At 42.2% G+C, this 27,439-nt stretch overlaps 1 protein-coding gene across 3 annotated transcripts in view; it reads left to right on the forward strand.

Annotated features, from left to right (window-relative positions):
- The first annotated feature begins 5,010 nt into the window (after positions 1 to 5,010).
- Positions 5,011 to 27,439, forward strand: part of thbs2a (thrombospondin 2a) — a 32,042-nt gene continuing 9,613 nt past the window's right edge. For 2 of the 3 annotated variants that reach the window (XM_020460548.2, XM_020460550.2), the window contains exons 1-13: positions 5,011 to 5,098; positions 5,422 to 5,442; positions 6,008 to 6,079; positions 6,626 to 7,185; positions 7,921 to 8,005; positions 14,588 to 14,796; positions 17,611 to 17,751; positions 18,005 to 18,098; positions 18,994 to 19,164; positions 24,456 to 24,632; positions 25,231 to 25,404; positions 25,958 to 26,085; positions 26,517 to 26,669. In XM_020460548.2, the coding sequence (XP_020316137.1) occupies positions 5,077 to 5,098; positions 5,422 to 5,442; positions 6,008 to 6,079; positions 6,626 to 7,185; positions 7,921 to 8,005; positions 14,588 to 14,796; positions 17,611 to 17,751; positions 18,005 to 18,098; positions 18,994 to 19,164; positions 24,456 to 24,632; positions 25,231 to 25,404; positions 25,958 to 26,085; positions 26,517 to 26,669 (2,007 nt within the window). In that variant the 5' untranslated portion in view covers positions 5,011 to 5,076. Of the gene's footprint in view, positions 5,099 to 5,146; positions 5,202 to 5,421; positions 5,443 to 6,007; positions 6,080 to 6,625; positions 7,186 to 7,920; positions 8,006 to 14,587; positions 14,797 to 17,610; positions 17,752 to 18,004; positions 18,099 to 18,993; positions 19,165 to 24,455; positions 24,633 to 25,230; positions 25,405 to 25,957; positions 26,086 to 26,516; positions 26,670 to 27,439 lie in introns of those variants that run through there. The other variant, XM_020460551.2, reaches the window with a different exon arrangement.

Consider the following 27,439-nt stretch of genomic DNA (forward strand, 5'->3'; position numbering starts at 1 on the left):
AGTTGCAGTTTACTTAAATCGGCATTGACAATCTATGGCAAAACTCGAAAATTGCTGCCTAGCAATGATCAACAACCAACTTGACAGAACTTGAAGAATTAAAAAAATAATAATATTGTACCATCCAGGTTTGCAAAGCTCTTACACGGAACCCAAACCGGCGCGTGCGCCATCGTGCATACATTTATTTTGTCCCCCCACACCAAACACGATCACGACACGCAGGTTAAGATATCAAAACAAACTCTGAACCAATTACATTAATTTGGGGACAGGTTGAAAAGCATTAAACATTTCTGGAAATGTAGCTAGTTAGCTTGCACTTGCTAGCTAATTTGTCCTATATAGCTAGCTTGCTGTTGCTAGTTAATTTGTCCTTGGATATAAACATTGAGTTGTTATTTGACCTGAAATGCACAAGGTCCTCTTCTCCGCCAATTAATCCACACATAAAACCGTCAACCGAATCGTTTCTAGTTATCTCTCCTCCTTCCAGTGCTTTTCTTCTCTTGACTTTATATTGCGATTGGCAACTTTCATAAATTAGGTGCATTACCGCCACTGACGTCATTCATCTTTCAGTCAGCCAAGTGACTATAACCAATGAGGAGATGGCACATGGGTACCTGGTTCTATAAACCAATGAGGAGATGGGAGAGGCAGGACTTGCAGCGCGATCTGCGTCAGAAATATAACTGATTTCTAACGCAGACGCTCGTTGGCACGCACTGTCACGACTTCCACCGAAGGTGGTTCCTCTCCCTGTTCGGGTGGTAGTCGGCATCGCCGGCCTACTAGCCATCACTGATCCATTTTTCCTTTTCCGTTTGTTTTGTCTTTGGTTCTTTCACACCTGGTTTCATTTGCTTTAATTTCTGTGTGTATAATTACCCCTGTTGCCTGCTTAGGTTTGTGCGGGATTATTTGTGTGATGTTGCTCGTTGAGGTTGTGCCTTAGTTATTTTCACATATTATACCGAGTGTGTATAAGTTTAAGGAGCGTTGTTTTTCCTCCTTCCGTGAGTACTGTGTTCTCTTTTGTCGAGGGAGTTTATTTGGTATTGTACCTGACCTTTTTGTGGTGGACTTGCCTATTAAAAGACGCTACTTGGACATCTCTGCTCTCCTGTGCTTGACTCCTTCACCTACCTCTAAACACAATAAAGTAACACGCGCAAGCAATGTGGGTGAAATAATTGAATAACATAGATTTAAAAATGTATTTTGCAACGCACGCAACGCGAGGGGTGTGGTCAGGCTGTTAGAGACTTACCCAGAAAGACTCCCAGCTCTACTTATCTAATCAAAATATATCATTGTTACATTTTCCAGACAGTCACTCACAAACTATATATAGACTACCATCGCTGTCCATGGTGATGAAATGTCTATGTGGCTGCCTATCAAAACGGTGATAGGATTTCTGTGGTGCCAGGGCATGTAGCATGTAGCTTTGCTTTAGCTAATGGATAGCCTAAATGTGTATTGGTATAGGCTTATTTGGTCTTCATTTTCTCATGTTAACCCTAACATTTCACAAAGCTATACTGTACATGGTGTCACAGGGCATCCATTTAGACAGCTGGGTGGCAGCAATAATGTATTTACTTGGTCATTAATTAATGTTGAAAATTAAAACATTGCCGATTGTAAAATAAATGTCTGATTCAACTAATCAGCAATCAATAGATTTTTTTTTATAGATTTTTTTTTGTATACAACTGTCCTGCATAGCCTACTAAATCTGCATGACATGAGCTGTGCTTGGCTTTAGGCATAAAAAGTTATGCCTAAAACCAGTCTATTAATGTCAATCTCTCTTTTTTTCTATGTATAGTAGCTACAGTATGCGACTGATTCATCGTCTTGTATTTTTGTGTGCGAATGTTTTCATCGTGGCCTGTAGGTCCTACTGTTTTTCTATCCTAAGCATTGACAACCCAGACAGTCATTCCTGAGACATTGTGCATTATATGTCCATTGTGCTGCACACACTTGTTGATGTTGCAACCACACAACTCAAATGCTGGTTCACCAGTATGAACAAAATTGTAAACTGCTTTTTTTTGTTTGATCCTTCAAAAACTGTTGTCCGCTCAAGATTATAATCTGTGGCTGTCCAGTATCCAGACGACATGTCCCAGAGTTTCCTATACAGTTAATCTCTTTCCGTAACATGTTGAAGCCGGCAATTAAGGAGAAAGCAAGAGGGTGAATTAAAGATGTTAACTGCTGTATTTGAAGCACCACTCCCTTTTCTTCCCAGTTTCCCTGTAACTGTCACTTCTGTAAGGATCGACACTGGTAGACGAGAAGCAAGTACAGGGAGTAAACATTTAATTAACAACGGATATGAAACAGGACAGGACAGCATCTGGACATGAAAACATAACAAAATGAATGCTGACACGAGGAACCAATGGAGGAACAGACCGATATAGATGGGGCAATCAACAAGGTGAAGGAGTCCAAGTGAATCCAATGAGTGCTGATGCGCGTAATGACGGTGACAGGTGTGCGTAATGTAGGTCAGCCTGGCACCCTCGAGCGCCAGAGAGGGAGAGTGGGAGCAGGGGTGACAGTTTCTGCAGAAAGATTGTTTTCTAAACTAAAATTCATAAAGAACTACATAAGAAGCATTAGGCTCTCGGTCTGATATGCGCTTTGAACATCTGAGTAACCTCCACTCATTGCACTGGCACCATTGTAGCCTTGACCATGGCATTTGTTCACCGATATCCCTTTGCTTTCAATCAGTTCAATTATTATAGGCACTTTGATCAGTCACATTCTCGAAGCCCAATAAAAAAAATACTTCCTATGTGGAAATTAAAAAGGATTATGAATGACTTTTTGGAAGTACTGTCAAAATGATTTAATTTAATAGACAAAAAATAGACATCAATGTCAGACAAGCGCATGGGCCCCCAGAGAAAGTGTGTCCGGTATTCCAGTGGACTGATACTGATCAAAGGGTGGCCAGCCCAGCGGCCACTTTGAGAACTCTTAAGCCACGTTTCCATTGGCACTTTGATGTCAACCCAGGTTAGGCTAGCCTTGGTGGGCTAGCTCGAATTGCATTTCTACTACCTCCAGAAATGATAAATTATGTCATGTTGCTAGGTAGCCAATATCTGACTGTGCAGCTGTCTTCGATGATGTTGCTAGCTAGCAAGATGTTGAAGAATTTAATTCACCCTCACCATGCTGTAACTAACGTTACCCATACTCCCACCAGTGTCAGCCATGTATTTGCTAATGTTAGCTAGCTAAATAATCTGTTAGTTAGCATAATTGCTAGTATAACAGGCTAGCTAGCTAAATTCCTACCTTTCTTGCCATGGTAATAGCTATTAGCTAGCTAGCTAACCAAGCAAACCAAACAACAGGTTTGATATGATGTAGCTACCTAGCTTTCAATGCGACCTGGCCAGCTAAAATTCCTGCTAGCTCATGTTAGCTAGCTAGCTAGCTAGCTTGTTTCAACTCTGATTTGCAAGCTAACTTTGGGTAGCTACTTAGCATTCAGGGGCTGACTGTTCTCATAAAAGTTTGTGTAGTGCAAAAATAAATGAAGGATCCAGCTATGGCGGTAATTTGTGTCATGTTTGACTACAGCAGTATTGCTTGTCCATGTGCTAGCTAAAAGCAACAGGCTAGCTGTGGTGTCAGCCTCCAGCAGTGATCAGCTGGTGGTTGGATAGCAACGACGTCACCAGCCCAAATTCTAATCGAGCTGGCACCAGTTGTGGAACTGGGCTGTATTGGCCTGGGATTCCCTCGATCCAGCTCAATTTTTGAGAATTCCATTCAAGCCAGCTCGAATTTGACCCTAATTTAGCCCTAATTTAAAGTGTCAGTGGAAATGGGAGTTTAGATAGAGCTTATTGCCTGGGTTTGTTTACCTAATATCTTGACTGAGTTTGTTTACATAATGTCTTGCCTGGGTTTGTTTTGTTGCCCCGACATTTTGATATTTCTTAAATACAAATCAAGTAAATGAGACTTACTGAGTCTGGCTTTAACATTACGGGTGTATTTGTATATTCACTCTGGCGTAACAGAGTGCGCTCAGAGTGCACACTGGGGATTTATAAATTCAGAGCGTTGTTGTAGGGTTGATCTGACCGTTCTGACCTCACAATGGCAACCAAGCACCCAAACTAACTGTCTAAATTTGGCTAGCTTGCTAGCTATAGCTACTTCCAGACACAAATTAGAGAACACCCCACTCTGAACATTTTACTCGCTCTAGCAGAGCTGGTTAGAGTGTTTTCATGTTATCAAGAGAGTTAGTGAATGTACCGGTAAATGTGTTATGGCAACAATTTATACTTTTTTTAGCCAATGTTTAGGCCTACTTACAACTGTCATAACAACCAAGTTTAGGGAAATTCATAAATTATTTAATTATTCTGTGCTCTTCACTGTCAAATCAGAGTGCTCTGATATTGCAGTAGATTAGGCCTACCAGGGTGAATTTACGAACACTGATTTTAAAAGTGAGGCATGTGGTATATCAGAAATTATGTTATAGAATTATTGTCAACCTATTGTCATATAATTATAAATTGCCTACACTTTATAAGGGTTTAATACCAATTTTCTGTAGCCTATAAATAGCCTCTAAAATATATGTAAACAGACCAAAAATGTCTAAATGTTGTATGTGCTTGCCTTGACAAAAGTTACAATTCCGAACTATTAATTAAACCAAAAGAAAAACGTGTGCGTAAAGGTTTTGGGAACGTTTTGAAAACGCTGGACTGCAAAGACTAGACAGGGGATTTTGTGTTCATTTACAGCTACATATGATGCGTAACAAAGCATCAGTCTTTCAGCATCCTGTGCGAATCCACAGAAAAACATGGGTAGTGTGTGCTTCGTAAAGTCCTCGCAACCAAGCGCTTTGCTCTCCCAAAACTAAAAGCCTAACATCCCACCTCGCTATAACTTTCTCTCTATCAATAACTCCTCCCCGAAACCGAATTCCGTTCTGATTTTGCTAATGAAGAGGGCTTGATAGAGAAGTGGGATTGGGGCACGAGAGAGCGCGAGGGAGGGGGTCACGGGTGGATGGTAACTGCCGCTCTAACAGGTACGAGCAAATTACGCTATCAGAAAGGAATTATGTAGTTCCGCCTCAGCAACGGTTCCTAACATTTCATACTTAAACGTGACTGACAGGGTCGTAGTGAGAAGTAAGTATATAAGAGGGAGGGAGACTAGTGATTAAGCCACTATCGCTCAAGTCCTCCCTGCGTAATGTGGATCTAGTGAAGTAAACTAAGCGCACTTTACATTTTATGCACCGGGTTATAGCAGTTTTTGTGTTTTCATTCTACTATTCATACTTATCAGAATAATATATATTGTTATTATCTCCTTTTTCATTGGATATCTAACATATTTTTTTCAAAGGGGGATTTGCACTTTCACCAGGTAAGTTTACTGCTAGTCAAAATCATTTAGTCAAATAATTATTCATATGCAAACCTATATTCTGTTATTAGATTCATTCGTTTTGGTTAACATTATGCATTTTAAGAAATTGTTTTCTCTTTTCCCAATAGCCTAAATACTATATGTGCACGTTGTAAGGTGCTTAATTGGTGTATCTTCCTAGATACATCTGTGTTCGTTTTAGAGACAGTTGTTAGGCTGCTTTACAGCGTTGCTATTGTTGAAGCAGATCTGTGGATTTTACGTTAGGGGATGCACATGTAATGGCATGGCATGACTGAGAGCTTCAGTATTCACAGTTGCAATGAACTTGGTGTAGCTTTGTGACAGCAGAGCAGAATGTAAATAAAAACTAGATAGCCTATAATGGCTAGACAACTTTATGAGATGTGAAGTAAAGTTTCGTCAACTTTACTGATGAGAAGTAAAGTTTCATCAACTTTACTTTACTTATTATTACATTGTCATTACAATAGCGATAAAGTTAACAACTTACAATGTGCCTTTGATGATAATCAGCTTTTGTGTCTCTTGTGTTTTGAAGGAGATATGATACTCAGGAGAAGTCTCAACTTGCTGCCTATTTTATTACTTTGCTCCTCAGCGCTACCTCAAGGTAAATCTACTTATGCATAAAGTTTATTCGCCTTATCATCATCATTATTCTATCCACTATTCAATTACATTTGTATTGATGAATAAGTGTGATATTTGTGTGGCTTTCACAGATGCTGTAGGTTTTAGTGTAACTAGATGTAAAAAAATTAATAATAATAATAATAATGAGCATGAGTGAATATGATGCTGTCACTTTTGCTTGTGCATAAAAGCATACCCAGTTAGGTAATAGCCAGGGCTCTCCAACCCTGCTCTGTTCTTGGAGTGGTACTGTGCTGTAGGTTTTTTAGTTACAACTCTAATCTAGCACACCTGATTCTAATAATTTGCTGGTTGATAAGCTAAATCAAGTTAGTTACAACTGGGGTTGGAATGAAAACCTACAGGAGGGTTACTCTCCTGGAACAGGGTTGGAGAGCCCTGTTATAGACCTTGTTAAAATCAGTTGATCAGATTTTCGTAAAGAATGCCATGCTGTTTCATCAAGCTAATTGGCTGTACACGTTCTCCTCTCCTTACCTATCCTCTGTATGACTCATGGAAGATGGTGAGGTCACAATGGATGACGACACAACGTTTGACCTGTTTGATATTAGCGGTATCACACGCAAGACTCTGGGCGCCAAGCAATTCCGTGGCCAAGACACGGACAACCCCGCTTACCGCTTCATCCGCTTCGATCATTTGCCCTCTGTGAGCGCGCCCGTGCTCAAACAGATGCTTCTGCAAATCCAGAACAACGAGGGCTTCGTGTTCGTGGCCAGCATGCGCCAGGACCGCGGCTCGCGGGGAACCCTCATCGCATTGGAAGGCGCCAACGGCCAACGGCAGTTTGAAATCGTCTCCAACGGTCGTGCCAACACGCTGGACCTTGTCTACTGGGTGGACGGCTCTCAAAATGTTGTCTCCTTCGAGGATGTTGACCTGTCTGACTCGCAGTGGAAGAATATCACACTTCATGTTCATGGCGAAAATGCAAATCTGTTTGTGGGCTGCAGTCTCATCGACAGCTTCATCTTGGATGAGCCTTTCTACGAGCACCTGCAGGCAGAGGATAGCCGAATGTTCGTCGCCAAGGGATCCATCCGCGAAAACCATTTCAGGGTAAGAATTTCTCCTGTAGAATAGACCACTCTATTATGCTATTCAACTCAAGCTTGGTTCCCAGTCGTTCCCAGTAGTAATTTTTTAAATGTAGACTGTTCTTTTAGACTGTATTTTTATAAGGGAGAAATGTCCATTTTCCTTCTGCACTTTATTACTTGTGTGGTCTTCCGCAGGGTGTGCCTTTGTTAAAAATAAAAACCCTACTACACCATGCCCAAAAGTCCTAACCTACTCTTAGTATTAGTCATAATAAAGGTTTAAGAAGTTAATTAACCATATAGCCTTACAAAGAAGTGAGCCATGTAATTATGAGAGAATATTCTTATTGACAGACTACACGGGCCTTTATGGTTTTACTGAGCCTGTCACTTCACGCTACATGACTCCAGACCATGTAGAAGCCAATGGCCCTCCCTTCGAGGAGGGTTCAAGGGTTCAACAAGGACCTACTGGAAATATGGCATGAAGTGCATCCAAAATGGCAATATTTTTTGGGGTCGAGAAAAGTAGTGCACTAAAAATAGGGAAATGGATTCCATTTCAGATCTATCCCCTTGAGTCATGAGGATGAGTCTAATGTTAACCGTTAAGAATAACTCATTCGGTATTAATTTACCTTGACATAGTAGCTCAAGGTAAGCGAATACCAAATAAGTTGTTCCTAGCCGCTAGTCCAATGTGACACACAACTGTCCAAGTAGTCATTGATCAATCTCTTGTCTTGTCACACAGGGCTTACTGCAGAATGTTCGCTTCATGTTCGACACATCCGTGGATGATGTTCTGAGGAACAAAGGCTGTGAAGTCACTAAGGCTGGTAAGGGTTTTTGGCTTACTTTACTGTACTGTTGTGTTCATTAAGCACCAAATGAAGAAAAAAAAGTTTCAAACAGGGAGGGACTACCTGGACTTGTCCAATGAGAAAGGCTCATTTTTGTTTGCCATTGCAAAAAGTTTTAGAATGTTTTCCAATGCGTGCCCTAAGAACATGCCGCTGTAGTTTGGAAAGACTGAATTCTACCAATTGGGGTGATATGGATATTTATTTCAAGGACATCATCTGGAAGACCGTCTAAAATCGTACTGTATTGTGTTACAGCAATTATCATTTAGGCTGTGTTTACACAAAAAGCCCAATTCTGATATTAGCGGTATCACACGCAAGACTCTGGGCGCCAAGCAATTCTGCGGCTGAGACACAGACTACCCCGCTACATCCGCTTCGACCATTTACTCTCTGTGATCGCGCCCGTGCTCGAACAGATACTTCTGCAAATCCAGAACACAATGATGGCCAAAAGAGCTGATCTGATTGGTCGAATGACCAATTCGTCTAAAAAATATCAGAATTGGGGTGCTTGTGTAAACGCAGCCTTAGTAACCTTTTCCCAAACCGGTTTGTGCTGTACAGCAAACTGTTATGGTCTTTGTCATCCCAAGTTTGTCACAACATTGACCATATAAATGGATAAGACAGCACAAACAGATCTGGGACTGACTGAAGCTAGCCCTTTTTGTGTATCTGTGGTATTGTTTTCATGCTTTGAATATTCTGATGATCCGACTTTAACTCGTCCTTCCTGACCTGCTCTGACCTCCTTTAAACTCCCTATTAAAGCTCCATCCAATGCAGATGTGACTGAACGATCCATCCTTCTGCCTCATAGGCTGCATCCCAAATGGCACCCTATTCCCTATAGTGCACAACATTAGGGTGCCATTTCAGATTGCAGCCACAGTCACATGCAACCTCTTACAGCTTTGGTCTTCTGCCTTTCATTTAGATAAAACCGTAACACATTTCCACAACAGACTCCAACCTCTTAAAAAGATGGAGTTCTTCTTTATTTCCATTGTGTCTGGTTCCGCTATTCTATCACTTTTTTTTCCGATCTTTAGTTGTAGTGGGTCACAGAAAGCTTGTAGATCTGATATGTAGAGATTTCTGACAGTATTACATCATGTTAGCGGAAACAGCTGTGTCAGTGTGGTTGCGTGAGGTCAACAAGTGTGTGTGTGTGTGTGTGTGTGTGTGTGTGTGTGTGTGTGTGTGTGTGTGTGTCTGCTGCGGTCATCAACACAAAAGGAGATACTGTACAGATGCTTACATTTATTTCCATTGGCAGTGGAAGAAATGCCTGGGGAAGAAAAATAGAGAAAGTAAAATGCTATGCTGGAAGGAAGGAATTAAGGGAGTCACCACCGCTTTGCCCTGCATGCACACACACACACACACACACACATAGTGAGGTCATGAATTGGCTGATGGGGTAGTAGCCTCTCTGCTGCTTTTGTTCACACTGGGCGTGGGGCCCTGTAATCCTCAGTAGGGGCTTTTGAGAAGATCCAGAAACCCCAGGGTGTGTGTGTGGGTGTGTGTGCTCGCGTGTGTGCGTGCGTGCCAGAATTAGTGTGCCTGTAGCTCCATTGTTGACACAAGTACCATTCGATTCTACCTGAGTGAGCACATTTTATGTTATGTCACCAAGACTTCCCATTGAGTCACTGGAAAAAGTCTAGATGCTCCTACCAGCCAAGGTCTTACCCTGGCATCAGATATCTCTAACGCTAGCTCAAAAGTCACTCATAAAATCACACGATTCATAGTCATACAAAACTGCCACGTTGTACAGTTAATGAGAAGCAGTTGAAATATTGTGTTTCTTCCCCTCTATCTCAGTCAAAAAGAGGAGAGGAAAGAATTGAAAGAGGAGGAAAAAGGAGTAGTGAACCAACCAGAATGTCTCATCAGATATGTCCTAAAGTCACGCACACACAAACATTCACACACACACACACACATAGTCTTGTACAGTTAACCTTGTGGGGACACACAATTCAGTCCTATTCAAAATCCTATTTTCCCAAACCCCTAACAATAAAACCCTAACCTGTACTCTTACCCTAACCTTAACCCAAAAACCAAACCTAAACCTAACCTTTGCTCCTAACCCTAACCCTTAACGTAAATATAATTCTAACCTTAACCCTAAACCCCATAGAAATAGCATTTGACATCGTGGGGACAAACAAAATGTCCCAGTTGGTCATATTCTTGTTTGTTTACTATTCTTCGGAATAGTAACACTGTTATCTGTGACTGTTTTGTTTGTCTTCTGTAGTTTCTTAATCAATGTACCTAAACTGTATGTGTTAACATGTATATGCAGGGCCCAGCTGTAAAATAGACCTTGGTCTCAGTCTGTGTTCCTTGTTGAAATAAAAGTTGAATAATAACTTGGGAGATTATTGTGGTTAAACGGGGCCAGCGTGACTGGGACCTAGCCTGATTTAGAGTCCCTAACCACCCATTCATCTCTGCTCAACTTCCACACCTGGCACGCACACGCATGCACACACATATAGATATACACACACACACAAACACACTTGGCTGGACACACTGCGTGCCTCAGGCCTTTCCTCACTAGGAACCCCAGTCTGAGACTCTGCTCTGGGGCCACTAATCTATCTGATGTTCTATCTGTCATTTTCTTATGCATTTATCAGAGTTTAAATAAATAAAAAGCAGTACAATATACTATTAAACAGATGTATGTTATATCTGTGGACAGTTTATCATGTTGTAGACCAGGTAATAGTCTGTCAAACACTTGAAGTGAGACCTCTGGGATCCATGAGAACCACAGGATTATGGGTGAGACAATGTGGATCATAGAATAACTAAGTATTTCTTAGTGATTGTAAACTATAGGGACTGTTGAGGCAATGGGTATAACAAAAGCATTATCTTCGCTATGATACAAACACAAAGCATCCAACAAGTAGAGGGGAAAAACCCGGCCTGGTCCCACATCTGTTTTTGCTGTCCTGCCAATTCCTATGGTCATTTTGGGAATTCAGCACACACACACACACACACACACACACACACACACACACACACACACACACACACATACACTAACAGCCCCCCAGGAGGAGTGAGACTGATGGATAAACAGACACTTCCCTTCCTGTCAAAAGCCACTCTCTCTCTCTCTCTCTCTCTCTCTCTCTCTCTCTCTCTCTCTCTCTCTCTCTCTCTCTCGCTCTCTCGCTCTCTCTCTCTCTCTCTCTCTCTCTCTCTCTCTCTCTCAGTTACTAGCTATGCCCTGGACTAGAGGTAGTGACAGATTATAGCTCTAGTCCAGGGCATTAGAGCACTGCATGCGCACATACCAACAGAGATGCAGAATATCATCTGTGCCACATGCGCATGCGCTTTGATATTTGCAGACCAGGTGGCCTCAGCAAGCATAATCTGCAGCTGGATGCTTCTTCTCCAGGCAGGCTCAATCAAACAAACGCTCAAAGTATTTGAAAGAAAAAAAATACCATTTGAGCCCAGGTCTGTGTTGGACTAGTGAGACAGAGCCAAGACCATTCTCTTCCAAAGGAAGACTTGATGCAGGCCCAGCTGTCTGCCAGCCCAGCCCCGCCTGCTCATCCCACCCCATCAAACCACAGCTGAGCTCTGCTCCGTTTATAAAACAAACAACCACCCATCGGGCCCTGGCGCCCGCAGCAGAACGTCTCTGTGATTCACTCTGAGAGCGTCACCGTGAAACAATTTCCTAGCTTGGGCTTTTAGCAAAAATCCATCTCTATCTCCGACTCCCACCATTAAGGCCCACTGGGGCTGTGTCCCAAATGGCACCCTCTTCACTATATAGTGCACTACTTTGTACCAGAGCCCTATTGGCCCTAGGTGGGCTGAGGACACATGTTAAGAGTAAAATGGAAGTGGGTTATGAAACAAAACAGTGTGCTTTACTTATGAGAACTCTACTAAGTGCCCTCCCTCTCATCTCTGGGGTAAAGAAACATTATGACACAAAGCTGCTTTTCTAATCAAGTTGTGAGCAGACACATTTTGAGTTCTCTTCGAACTTTTTTATGTGCTTTTAAACCCCTCCATCCCAGCCTGCCCTCCTCAGTTTCTATGTACTGTCTGATGGTATAGTTGACAGAAGATCATCAGCCACCCGAGCCACGGCCCGTTCACCCCACGACCCGTTCACCCCACGGCCCGTTCACCCCATGACCATCTAGAACGTGGAGACAGTACAGGTGCATCAAAGCTTGGACAGAGAGACTGTAAAAACAGCTTCCATCTCCAGGCCATCAGACTGTTAAATAGTCACCACTAGCCGGCCTCAGCCGTGCCCTGCCTTGAACCTTAGTCACTGTTCTAGCTGGCTAACACCTGGTACTTTATTCTGCACCTTAGAGACTGTTGTCCTATGTACATAGTCATTGAACATTGATCACTTTAATAATGTTTACATACTGTTTTACCCACTTCATATGTACAGTATACAGTGGGGCAAAAAAGTATTTAGTCAGCCACCAATTGTGCAAGTTCTCCCACTTAAAAATATGAGAGAGGCCTGTAATTTTCATCATAGGTACACGTCAACTATGACAGACAAAATGAGGGGAAAAAATCCAGAAAATCACATTGTATGATTTTCTATGAATTTATTTGCAAATGATGGTGGAAAATAAGTATTTGGTCACCTACAAACAAGCAAGATTTCTGGCTCTCACAGACCTGTAACTTCTTCTTTAAGAGGCTCCTCAGTCCTCCACTCGTTACCTGTATTAATGGCACCTGTTTGAACTTGTTATCAGTATAAAAGACACCTGTCCACAACCTCAAACAGTCACACTCCAAACTCCACAATGGCCAAGACCAAAGAGCTGTCAAAGGACACCAGAAACAAAATTGTAGACCTGCACCAGGCTGGGAAGACTGAATCTGCAATAGGTAAGCAGCTTGGTTTGAAGAAATCAACTGTGGGAGCAATTATTAGGAAATGGAAGACATACAAGACCACTGATAATCTCCCTCGATCTGGGGCTCCACGCAAGATCTCACCCCGTGGGGTCAAAATGATCACAAGAATAGTGAGCAAAAATCCCAGAACCACACGGGGGGACCTAGTGAATGACCTGCAGAGAGCTGGGACCAAAGTAACAAAGCCTACCATCAGTAACACACTACACCGCCAGGTACTCAAATCCTGCAGTGCCAGACGTTTCCCCCTGCTTAAGCCAGTACATGTCCAGGCCCGTCTGAAGTTTGCTAGAGAGCATTTGGATGATCCAGAAGAAGATTAGGAGAATGTCATATGGTCAGATGAAACCAAAATATAACTTTTTGGTAAAAACTCAACTCGTCGTGTTTGGAGGACAAAGAATGCTGAGTTGCATCCAAAGAACACCATACCTACTGTGAAGCATGGGGGTGGAAACATCATGCTTTGGGGCTGTTTTTCTGCAAAGGGACCAGGACGACTGATCCGTGTAAAGGAAAGAATGAAGGGGGCCATGTATTGTGAGATTTTGAGTGAAACGTGGCTGGGTCTTTCAGCATGAAAATGATCCCAAACACACCGCCCCGGCAACGAAGGAGTGGCTTCGTAAGAAGCATTTCAAGGTCCTGGAGTGGCCTAGCCAGTCTCCAGATCTCAACCCCATAGAAAATCTTTGGAGGGAGTTGAAAGTCCGTTTTGCCCAGCAACAGCCCCAAAACATCACTGCTCTAGAGGAGATCTGCATGGAGGAATGGGCCACAATACCAGCAACAGTGTGTGAAAACCTTGTGAAGAAATGTTTGACTTCTGTCATTGCCAACAAAGGGTATATAACAAACTATTGAGATAAACTTGTGTTTTTGACCAAATACTTATTTTCCACCATCATTTGCAATAAATTCATTATAAATCCTACAATGTGATTTTCTGGAATTTTTTTCCTCATTTTGTTGGTCATAGTTGAAGTGTACCTATGATGAAAATTACAGGCCTCTCTCATCTTTTTAAGTGGGAGAACTTGCACAATTGGTGGCTGACTAAATACTTTTTTGCCCCACTTTATACTGTATTCTAGTCAAGGCTCATCCTATATACTATAAGTACTGCTGCTGAATAACTACTGCTATTCATAAACTGGATATTATATAGTATTTATTTGGGGATTTGTGTGTATTGTTGTGTATTGTTAGATATTACTGCACTGTTGGAGTTTGAAATATAAGCATTTCATTACATCCGCGATAACATCTGCAAAATATGTGTACGAGACCAATAAAATTGAATTTGATTTGAGATGGAAGATTTCATTTCCTAAAGTCAAACATATGCAATCCCTCAATCTCCATGCTGTTTCTGCTCCATGGACGTCTCCTTTAAGGACTCAGTATGGTGATCTTAAAGGAGAGGAAAATCATTCAGTTATGTAATGAAGTCCTTTCTGCTTTCCTCATCATCACACTCCTGCATCAGTAGTGTTCATCACATGTATTGTTCATCATATTCTGTATGTATTGATCAATTATTCATCCAATCTCCTTCTCTCTCTGTCCATCTGGAACCCTCTGTCCCCCTGTCAGACGAGGCCAACGTGGTGGTGAATGAGAGCACAGATATGGAGGATGTGAGTACCTCCACAGCCATCACCACTAACTTCATCGGCCAAAAGACAGAGAAGCTGGGAGCAGATATGTGTGAACGATCCTGTGAGGAACTCAGCACCATGTTCCAGGAGCTCAAAGGACTGCGGGTTGTAGTGGGGAACCTCATAGACGGCCTGCAGAAAGTGGTATGTACAGTTGTCCTCCAATCAGGAAAGGGGAGCGGGCAAGAAAATAAGAAAATAGTACATTATTTAAGCAACAAGGCCTGAAGGGGTGTGGTATATTGGCCATATATCACAAATCCCAGAGGTGCATTATTGCTATTATAAACTGGTTACCAACGTAATTAGAACAGTAAAAATAAATGTTTTGTCATACCCGTGGTATACGGTCTGATGTACCACGGCTGTCACCCAATCAGCATTCAGGGTTCGAACCACCTAGTTTATAATATGTCTTTGATGTCTAATGTCAGTACTGCTTTCTATGAAACCGGGTGTGCAATCAAATTAGTGTACTTAATGAACTGTGTGTGTGTGTTAGGAGTGACCGAGAAGATTAGGGAAAATTGGGAGTATGTGTAGGTCTTCTATAGAGGTTAAGATGAGAGAACTGAGACTTTCTAGAGAGTTGCTGGTAAAGTGACCCAAATACCCTGTTTGAAGTCATGAAGCCAGGCATGCTAAAACTACTTTAGCAGCTGAGTTAAGTGTGTGAGTCAGAGTCAGATTGTGAGTCAGTGAGGCTGGGTTTTATTGGATGTAACATGTGGATATAGGAAGTGTTCCCTTGGCTGTGATTGGCTCCAGCTAGTGGCTCCTCTCCACTCTGATGTCTGGCTATGTTTAACCAGCCCATGTGCTTCCTTCTCCTTCCTCTTTGTTTGTGTGTGTATGTGTGTGCGCGCTTGTGTGCATGTGTGGGTGGGTGTGTGCGTGTGTGCGTGTGTGTGTGTGTGTGTGTTGGCGTGATCCATGGGAATCAACTCACTAACTGTTCACTGGGAGGAGAAGCCGTTATGGTCCCCAAGGCTCTTCCAGACCAAGTGGTGTCTCATAACCACTCATAACACTGCAGCTCACGGCACACTACCACCATCACACACACACACGCACACACACACACACACACACACACACACACACACACACACACACACACACACACACACACACACACACACACACACACACACACACACACACACACACACACACACACACACACACACACACTTAGCTCATGCTCATGCTCTAGCTCATGTACTGCTGATAGTACCCCAGTGTTTCAGAAGCTCAGCCAGCAGGAATCCATTCAACTCTATGGTCAGAGGTTACAATGTGCAAATAGAACAACATTCCTTTAAATGTCTGCTTTCCCATCAACATTAGAGCAATGGAGTTCAGTAAACACACACACACACACACACACACACACATACACACATATAACACACACACACACACACACAAATACATACGCACACACACACACACACACACACACACACACACACACACACACACACACACACACACACACACACACACACACACACACACGCACACACAAATACATACACACACACACACACACACACACACGCACAGCACACACACACACAGCACACACACACACACACACGCACAGCACACACACGCACACACACACACACACACACACACACACGCACACACAAATACATACGCACACACACACACACACACACACGCACACACAAATACATACGCACACACACACACACACACGCACGCACACACACACACACACACACACACGCACGCACACACAAACTTTTACAACTTAATAAAGATGTGACCCTATTGCCCTCCTTGAAGTAGTTAGGCTGCGTTTATACAGGCAGCACATTTCTGATCTTTTTCTCAATTATTGGCAAAAGAGCTGATCTGATTGGTCAAAAGACAACAAATTGGGTTAAAAAGATGCATATACAGTACTATACCTCCCTACATCTTTCCTCCATGTGGAGGGAGGTATGAAGTTATTCTATGTACCTTTGTTGTCAGATTTAAAGTTTTCCGTAAGCGTTCTGTCTGTCTGTCTGTTTTTCTATCTTCGGAAAAAAAAAGCTCCATACATCTTCCTTCAATATGGATGGAGTTATACACATATCATATGTGCTTTTATTGTCCTTTTCTTTCTTTAGGGAGGTTTTTGACTGTAGGCTACTTCTCTCTATCTGGCTGTTGTTGTATACTCAGGCAGAAGTTTAATACTGTAGACTATGTCTGTCTATCTGGCTGTTGTTGTATACTCAAGCAGAAGTTTAAGACTGTAGACTATGTCTGTCTATCTGGCTGTTGTTGTATACTCAGGCAGAAGTTTAAGACTGTAGACTATGTCTGTCTATGTGGCTGTTGTTGTATACTCAGGCAGAAGTTTAAGACTGTAGACTATGTCTGTCTATCTGGCTGTTGTTGTATACTCAGGCAGAAGTTTAAGACTGTAGACTATGTCTGTCTATCTGGCTGTTGTTGTATACTCAGGCAGAAGTTTAATACTGTAGACTATGTCTGTCTATCTGGCTGTTGTTGTATACTCAGGCAGAAGTTTAAGACTGTAGACTATGTCTGTCTATCTGGCTGTTGTTGTATACTCAGGCAGAAGTTTAAGACTGTAGACTATGTCTGTCTATCTGGCTGTTGTTGTATACTCAGGCAGAAGTTTAATACTGTAGACTATGTCTGTCTATCTGGCTGTTGTTGTATACTCAGGCAGAAGTTTAAGACTGTAGACTATGTCTGTCTATCTGGCTGTTGTTGTATACTCAGGCAGAAGTTTAATACTGTAGACTATGTCTGTCTATCTGGCTGTTGTTGTATACTCAGGCAGAAGTTTAAGACTGTAGACTATTTGTGTCTGTATCTTCACTCCTCAGACAGTGGAAAAAAACGGTGATTAGTGATTAGTATTAGTGTCAGTGATGAGCTATGTGTCTGTCTGATTCCTCTCTCCAGACAGAGGAGAACACAGTAATGAAGGATGCTTTGGGGAAGATGAAGAACTCCAAGGAGAAACACATGTGTTGGCAGGACGGACGGCTTTTTGAAGATAAGGAGGACTGGGTGGTGGACAGTTGCACCACGTGTACCTGTCAGGTAGGTGACATACAGACCACCTTAAATGGAGAGACATGAGAGACATAGAATGTGCTAAGGGGATATGGTTATTCATAGAATGATAGATTTGGTTGGTTGGTTGATTTATGTATTGATCCCAAATGAATCAGTGTCCTACACCTTTTAAAGGTGCCCAGCTCCTATGGACTTACAAAACACTAATTCATACGTAGGTCTGATTACCTATCACTTGATAGCAACTAATGTCAAAAAGTTTTTTTTCTCATTACAGGACTCAAAGATCGTGTGTCACCAAATCACTTGTCCTCCTGTGGCCTGTGCTAGCCCCTCCTTCATCGACGGAGAGTGTTGCCCTGTGTGTCTGTGTAAGTAGTCACCCATTCTACACAACATTCTATTGTTAAAGCCGCATTCTGCCATTTCAACAGCCCAACCCTGCCCATGACCATTGAACAGCAGGAAAAATAGCAGAATGTGGCCAAAAAATGTATTTAAAAATTGCAGACCACACCTTTAATGACTGTTTAAGTAAGCTTTACAGGAGTAATCGCAATTACAAAACATACTGAAGTGAAAACTAGACTCCTGTGCACTGTAAAAACAATGGCATCACATTGACCAATAAACAACTACTGTAACACGCATACTCTCACACACACACACCTTGCTTCATTTCACATTTGGCTGAAGTCCTTTCTAGATACAATGCCTCCGATGCCAGATCTGAGTACTGGAGAAACAACGTTACCATGCATATTATGCTTTAATAATATAGCAGTGTTATTGTTGTAAACCGGATGGTCTGTAAAGGGACGACCACATGTTTTATGGTTCTACATGAAACCAGTGGTACTACAGGCTGCAATGCTTTCATACTCTGAAATGGTCACTGTGGACTTAGAACCATGATATAAAACCTACAAATCAAAGCAGACTGCTGGCCAGAGCTTTGTTTCTCTGCAGCTTTTGAATCCGTTCCAAGCTCAAACAATGCGAGAGACTGTAGAGGAGAGGGTGTGGTGGGGAAAAGATGCAATAATACGATGAGTTGACTTCATTTTAGAAAGCACGTTTATTTTGACGTTTCCATTTATTTGACATTTTATTGAATTGGGGGGGAAAAGATCACCTGAGAGCTTATTTTGTAATAAAAAATATTTAAAAAATAAAGCCTTTTTCCAAGGAAGCGGGTTTTCAACATCAGAGCCAGAATAAAACATGATTTGTCAATAACCCCTTGTGTGTTTCTGTTTCCTCCAGCTAAGGACAGTGAGGACGGCTGGTCCCCCTGGTCGGAGTGGACAGAGTGTACTGTCACCTGTGGGACAGGTACTCAACAGAGGGGACGCTCATGTGATGCCACCAGTAACACCTGCTCCGGACCATCCATCCAGACCAGGAAATGCAGCCTGGGAAAATGTGACAGCCGAGGTGAGTCTCAACGTCTCTGCTGCAGTCCACTTTGTGTGAACCTACCTTGTTGTTTGCTGAACTCTATTGATTAGACACTATTGGTTTTCTTGTTTTATTCTAATGTGTGTTGCGATTTTAAATGCACTTTAAATAAAGTTTGATTTGACTTGTTTTGATTAGACCAACAAAGGACCTATGGGTGAGCACGATGGTATCTCTGCTTGCTCCCAACTCATACCATTACCACTGACTAAGTTAGAGTAGTTTTAGCACAAACCAAAACAGCATCATAATATGTTTACAGACAGGAAATAGGTGGTGGGCCATAGCAAGCTATCCACTTTAGATTTCGACGCGTGAGGAGCGATCTCTGACGAGGGAGGAGCTGTTTTTTATTATATTTCTTTCTTCTTAACACAGTTCTATTTTTGTTGTCAATTCTTGCATATTTTTTCTAAATACTTACTATTTTGTTCGCTAGCTGGACACACTAACGCCGCAGAGTGCTAATCTGTAAACCAATCACAACTCGTGTACTATCCATGGTATTATCTCTGCTAATCACATCTGCCAATCACGTTATCCATATCTAACGTAGTAAAAAGCTGGTGACATCTAGAGAGAGATCGCCATCCAACAAACTGCTATCAGGTGAAGTATTTTTATTTTATTTGTACTTATTTAGTTCGAGAAACGTGATACCATCAATGCAAGCTGTAAAATGACTCCCAACTTAGAACACAGCAACCTTAGTAATCTAGCTAGCTTGCTAGTTAGCTACAGTAGCTCGTTACAACAAGTAGATATGTTTCTAGCTAGCAGGAGCAGATTGCTTTATCACTAGCTAGCATGTCATTTCGCAATCAGTTTATTCCCAGTAATAATTGAAGACTACAAAAATCTATAGGACAAGTATTGAAATCTAATACAGTCATCAAGGCAGGACCCACTCATTTCATTCATACTGACAAATAAGAAATGTCACATTATCTTTGTCAATAGTTGGAGTAGGATGATTGCAGAGCACCCTTCCTCAGACTGTCAGTAAGTTCATTTTCTAGCTCACAAACTACATTTCTTTACTGTGATGTCTCTCACGTTTGTCTCCCATGATCTATTCAGCTCTCCTGTGTCCTGCTCTTAGAGATCGATCAAGTGCTATTCACCAAGCATTGGCTGATTCACTCACCTATGAGGAGAACCATCATACTGCACTTTGAACCATCTGTTTGAACACTATTTAGGCATTGGGATCGCATATGCATTTGCCTGTTTTATCTTACACAGTCTAGTGCATTTTAGAGTTGAAGAACACCCACTACAGATACATACACATGCTTGTTAGAGCATCTTCATTCATTATTGTCTCTCACTTTTATCTCCTATAATCTATTCACCAAGTCCTGCAGTTTGAACTAGCCCTGCTGTCACTATTTAGACATTGAGGTCAAAAATGCATATGGCTGTTGTCTTTCCTTTGTGTGTTTTGTCTTACACAATCGAGTGCAGTTTAGAGTTGAAGAACACCAACTACAGATACATGTGCTTGTTTGAGCATCTCAAAGACTAAATTCAATGTAGAATCAGTTTAAGAGGTGAAGAACAGATCACTTTACTATTGTACCATGCAGTGGGGAGAATTCTATTGTCCCAGTCAGGAGCCCAGGCTTTTGACATAGATGGTAGAGTTCTCGTCTCTGGACCACACAAGCTTTAGATTGCATTCTGCTAAGGCAATTGTCTCTCTCTACAGCTGTCAGCTACATATGGTGACCAGGGTGTGATCCTTTTGATATGCCTAGAGGACCTGGGCACACAAATACTCCTAGAGAGAAAGGGGAATACTGAATCATGTGTTGATGACAGTTCTACAGTGTCCATCAGAGGTCCAGGCTATTGGCATAGAGAGTAAAGGACTGCACCATTGTAAGATTGTGCCCTCCACGGCACTTGATATACATTGATTGGTAGGTTACACTATATTTAGACACTTCAAATACTGCCTGAGACACCTTTGCTATTTGTCTCCGTACTCAATAAATGGTGAAACACTATTTGTTGATTGTGTTCTTTGTTTGAATGTATATGCATGAAACGTACATGATGGAAAACATACAGTTGAAGTCGGAAGTTTACATACACCTTAGTCAATTACATTTAAACTGAGTTTTTCACAATTCTTGACATTTAATCCTTGTAAAAATGTCCTGTCTTAGGTCAGTTAGGATCACCACTTTATTTTAAGAATGTGAAATGTCAGAATAATAGTAGAGTAGAATGATTTATTTAAGCTTTTATTTCTTTCATCACATTCCCAGTGGGTCAGAAGATTACATACACTCAATTAGTATTTGGTAGCATTGCCTTTAAATTGTTTCACTTGGGTCAAACGTTTCGGGTAGCCTTCCACAAGCTTCCCATAATAAGTTGGGTGAATTTTGGCCCACTCCTCCTGACAGAGCTAGTGTAACTGATTCAGGTTTGTAGGCCTCCTTGCTCGCACACGCTTTTTCAGTACTGCCCACACATTTTCTATAGGATTCTGGTCAGGGCTTTATGATGGCCACTCCAATACTTTGACTTTGTTGTCCTTAAGTCATTTTGCCACAACTTTGGAAGTATGCTTGGGGTCATTGTCCATTTGGAAGACCCATTCGTGACTTAACATCCTGACTGATTTAACATAACACTGATGTCTTGAGATGTTGCTTCAATATATCCACATAATTTTCCACCCTCATGATGCCCTCTATTCTGTGAAGTGCACCAGTCCCTCCTTCAGCAAAGCACCCTCACAACATGATGCTGCCACCCCCATGCTTCACGGTTGGGATTGCGTTCTTCGGCTTGCAAGCCCAAACATAATGATGGTCATTATGGCCTAACAGTTCTATTTTTGTTTCATCAGCCCAGGGGACATTTCTCCAAAAAGTACGATCTTTGTCCCCACGTGCAGTTGAAAACCGTAGTCTGGCTTTTTTATAGCTTGCCCCTGAGCAGTGGCTTCTTCCTTGCTGAGCGGCCTTTCAGGTTATGTCGATATAGGACTTGTTTACTGTGGATATAGATACTTTTGTACATGTTTCCTCCAGCATCTTCACAAGGTCCTTTGCTGTTGTTCTGGGATTGATTTGCACTTTTCGCTCCAAAGTACGTTCATCTCTATGAGATAGAACGCATCTCCTTCCTGAGCAGTATGACAGCTGTGTGGTCCCATGGTGTTTATACTTGCGTACTATTGTTTGTACAGATGAATGTGGTACCCTCAGGTGTTTGAAAATTGCTCCCAAGGATGAACCAGACTTGTGGAGGTCTACATTTGTTTTCTGAGGTCTTGGCTGATTCCTTTTGATTTTCCCATGATGTCAAGCAAAGAGGCACTGAGTTTGAAGGTAAGCCTTGAAATACATCCACAGGTACACCACCAATTGACTCAAATGATGTCAATTAGCCTATCAGAAGCTTCTAAAGTCATGACATAATTTTCTGGAATTTTCCGAGCTGTTGAAAGGCACAGTCAACTTAGTGTATGTAAACTTCTGACCCACTGGAATTGTGATACAGTGAATTATAAGTGAAATAATCTGTCTGTAAACAATTGTTGGAAAAATTACTTGTGTCATGCACAAAGTAGATGTCCTAACCAACTTACCAAAACAGTAGTTTGTTAACAAGAAATGTGTGTAGTGGTTGAAAAACAAGTTTTAAAGACTCCAACCTAAGTGGATGTAAACTTCCGTCTTCAATTGTATCTCACACTCAGTCATAGTTACTAAAATAATGATTGACGGCGCCAAGATTTTGGCACCGTCAACTTTTAGAACGTTAGTAGGAAATTGTATCATTTAAACCATCTAAATATACTCACATTCACTGAACATGTAGTATCTGAACCTCAAACATTAATTTCCCAACTGCTGCTCTTTATCCTTCTCCATATCTTATACTCCAATGCATCCAACATTATGCATGTCCACCATGGTATTGGGCAGCTGCTATTTGAGAAAGCAACTCTGGTTATTTAGAAAACTCTGGTCATCTTATTGCAGAGCACAATGTGTTTTTAGAGAAGATTGTATTGCAAGGTGTCCTATATGTGTAGGTTAATGCCGTATGTATTGGCTAATGTGCGTATGCAGCTGTCGTTTTTTAAACCTCCATTCTAGCACATGACACACACACCCACCCTTTTATTTGGGGTTTCTATGTGAAGTATATTATTGAATGTTTCTCTAAGCCTGCAGCTAGTTACATTGAAATTAGACATATAATCGTGCCAAAGCATGGTTCAAAAAAATGTGTTCACTGACAGAGAGATACTAATGATACACAAAAAATGGTTATTTACTGTAACATTGGCTTAATGGTCAACAGAGTTACCTCTTCATACAATCAAGACAATTCGTATTGCATGCTGCATATTTCAAGGGTACTCGAAAACACATATTTATCTTATTTCAGTCTTTGGAAGCTAGCTAGCTATATCTGTTCCTCTTCATCAGACAGCAGCTCGTGTGTTCACAAGAGGCTGTGTTGACATTGTAGATAGAAGTTGGCTGCCTTCATCACGAGGGGTATGTACAGGAGTTCTGATTGGTTACAAATTTAGCCGTTCAGCAAATTTGCCTGAGCAGATAGTGTTGAAAAATATTTTTTTATGAGAAATTGTGCAAGAATTGAAGGTGCCAACAAATGTTATAGTCATCATAAGAATGATGAATGATGACAGGGATCGATCAACTTCACCATTTTCAGCTTCGGGCCTCCACCTAAAATGTATTGCTACAACAACATAAAAACAATATTTTCCTGCAGTTGCTATGTGAGAGTGTGCGTGCGTGCGTGCGTGCGTGTGTGTATGTGTGTGTGTGTGCACGTGAGTATGTATGTCAGTAGAAGCAGATGTGTAATGTTGGAACAGGAGACAGAGTGACTCAATAGAAATATAGAGGAGCGCTGCTCTGCTGGGGTGGAGATGGCTGGACAGAGACCTCATCCCTCTCTGGCTCAAAACCTTGTGACTTGTCTTTGTTTGTCTCTCTCTGTCTGTCTGTCTGTCTGTCTGTCTGTCTGTCTGTCTGTCTGTCTGTCTGTCTGTCTGTCTGTCTGTCTGTCTGTTGTGGTAAATAGATCCTGTGCAGGGTTGTGGAGGGTGTATCCATCCCATTATCCCTAAAGGGTTTTCTACCCTGCACTGACTCACTAGTACCCAGTATACTGCAACCAAATTACCCAGCAATACGATATTTGAATCTGAATATATTACACATGTATTTTCCCTATACTCTGACTTAACTGTGTGTGTTCAGTTCGTCAGAACGGTGGGTGGAGCCTGTGGTCTCCCTGGTCATCATGCTCAGTGACGTGTGGCGAGGGCCAGATCACCAGGATACGCCACTGCAACGCACCCACACCACAACTGGGGGGCAAGGACTGTGAGGGCCAGGGGAGAGATACACAGCGCTGTGAGGCCAAGCCCTGTCCCAGTGAGTATGGTGGTCCAAGCGGGACAACATAGACAATGTTGTCTTGGAAATCCTGGGAGGCAACCAGTCTGTCTAGAGCGAGACTATAGACACAATGTCCATACCAGACCTGGGTTCAACATTTTAGCTTTCTTTCAAATAATTTAGCTGTGCATTGATTGAGCTAGACTCTTTCTTTTGAAAGATATCAAATACTGTTTGAATCCAGTATAAAGTAGTTTGAACAAGTATTTTGGTCTGATTCATACCCACTTACTTGGATTTACAAACAGGGAGAAGTAGAAGAGTTTTACACCTCTACCCACTCGTATAGAAGGGGCACCGTTCACATGATAACAGTGCTATGTGTCTGTCTTTCATAAAACTGAGAGTGCAGTGGCCACTACAGAATGGATGCAAAGTGGTTGCATATTTCCTGTGTATGACTGTAGGCCTACAACTACTACTGTAATTCTTTGCTATGCTTTCTTACAGTAAAGAGACTTGATAAGACAGTCATATAAAGTAGTAAAACTCTTGGAAGACTAGCCCCCATTGTGATCTAAGAGATCAGCAAACATTGTGATGATCTACTAACTGTTTATTTGTCCATGTGCAGTTGACGGTGGTTGGGGACCGTGGTCGCCATGGGCGATCTGCTCAGCAACCTGTGGGGGTGGAGTTAAGGGTCGGACCCGTGTCTGTAACAGCCCCGAACCCCAGTACGGAGGCAAGAAGTGCCCTGGGGAGACCAACGACAGTGATGCCTGCAACAAACAAGAATGCCCTATCGGTGAGTGTATGTGTTTGTGTGTCCCATTCAGCACCTCTGACCCAACCCCTCGTCCCTTTCTCTCTTTCCCTTTGAGGCATGTTAACCTTCCCTCACTCCCTTTGAGTTATTCCAGTTCATTCTCGCATTCCAGTTGAGTTATTATTTCTAATTTCAACATTCCTGTGATAAGTGCTCTGAGAATGGCCTCCAGGCAAATTTTTGTCAAATATTTGTGCTGATAGCAAAGTCTGGAAGGATGTGTTTTGCCTCTTTGTAGACTGCACATTGTGTTTGGTCAACAAGCTTGGAAAGCACTGAAACCTGTTCACTTTGAGAGAAATGAAGAGAGCAACCTGAAGTGAACCACCTGAACAACCTGGGGAAGCTGAATGTCAATATTCTAAATCAACCAATGAACAAATGTCCAAATGTAGCTGCATTAGGCATGTCCTGGTTCTCTTCCTAACCAGTCGCCAACAAACTATGGAGAATTGCTTCCCTTCACACGGTTGCTTTAGTTCTAACTCTGTTAAAAGTATTTTCTAACCACTGCGTTATTGTTCCCTGTCAGACGGTTGTCTGTCTAACCCATGCTTCGGAGGAGTGGACTGTAACAGTGCCCCCGACGGATCCTGGGAGTGTGGGCCATGCCCTCTCGGTTTCCGCGGCAACGGAACCCACTGCGAAGACGTCAACGAGGTAATTTTGGGTTAAAGAGGCATGTTACACAAGTCAGATACTTGGTTAACCCACTAACTAATGGTTAACCCTAACCTTAACCTTAGCCCTAAATACATTTTCATCCCCAGGCTATGCCTAAAACCATCTTCCTTTCCTCATTCATATTCATGACCTATTGCCCTACTTAGAATCTACATCTCATTCTGATCCTCTTCCTCCACAGTGTCACATGTTCCCTGATCGATCTGATTGATTTTATTATTGATCGATTGAATATCATCTATTCTGATCCTCTTCCGCCACAGTGTCACATGATCTCTGATAGATCAATTTATTTGATTGATTTTATGATTGATCAATTTGATATAATCTACTTCTGATCCTCTTCCTCCTCATCGTGACATGGTCTCTGCTCTCTGATTGATTGATTTGATCCTCTTCCTCCTCAGTGTGACATGGTGTCTGACATATGCTTTAAAGCTGGTGGAGCATCGCGTTGCATCAACACAGACCCAGGGTTCCACTGTCTGTCCTGCCCACCCCGCTACAAGGGAACGCAGCCCTTCGGCATGGGGGTGGAAGCTGCCAAGAAGAACAAACAGGTACGTCTGTATCACTCAACATCGGTTTTAGGTCTTGTGTATTATTTAGACTGCATTTACACCGTTGCTGACAGGTGTATAAAATTGAGCACACAGCCATCCAATTTCCATTAGATTGGCCTTACGGAAGAACTTAGTGACTTTCAACGTGGCACTGTCATAGGATGCCACCTTTCCAACAAGTCAGTTCATCACATTTCTGTCCTGCTAGAGCTGCCCTGGTCAACTGTAAGTGCTGTAATTGTGAAGGGGAAACGTCTAGGAGCAACAATGGCTCAGCCACAAGGTGGTAGGCCACATAAGCTCACAGAATGGGACCGCCAAGTGCTGACGCGCTATAATACTTACCTGTCCTCGGTTGCAACAATCACTACCAAGTTCCAAACTGCCTTTGGAAGCAACATCAGCAGCAGAACTGTTCGTTGGGAGCGTCATGAAATGGGTCTCCATGGCCAAGCAGCTGCATACAAGCCTACGATCACCATGCGCAATGCCAAGCTTCAGCTGGAGTGGTGTAAAACTCACCTCCATTGGACTCTGGAGCAGTGGAAATACGTTCTCTGGAGTGATGAATCATGCTTCACCACCTGCAGTCTGAAGGACAAATCTGGGTTTGGTGGATGCCAGGAGAACACCACCTGCCCAAATGCATAGTGCCAACAGTAAAGTTTGGTGGAGGATGAATAATGGTCTGGGGCTGTTTGTCATAGTTCAGGCCCATTAGTTCCAGTGAAGGGAAATATTAACTCTACAGTATACAATTACATTCT

The sequence above is a fragment of the Oncorhynchus kisutch genome, linkage group LG25 (genome assembly GCF_002021735.2).
Source record: "Oncorhynchus kisutch isolate 150728-3 linkage group LG25, Okis_V2, whole genome shotgun sequence".
Lineage (NCBI taxonomy): Eukaryota > Metazoa > Chordata > Actinopteri > Salmoniformes > Salmonidae > Oncorhynchus > Oncorhynchus kisutch.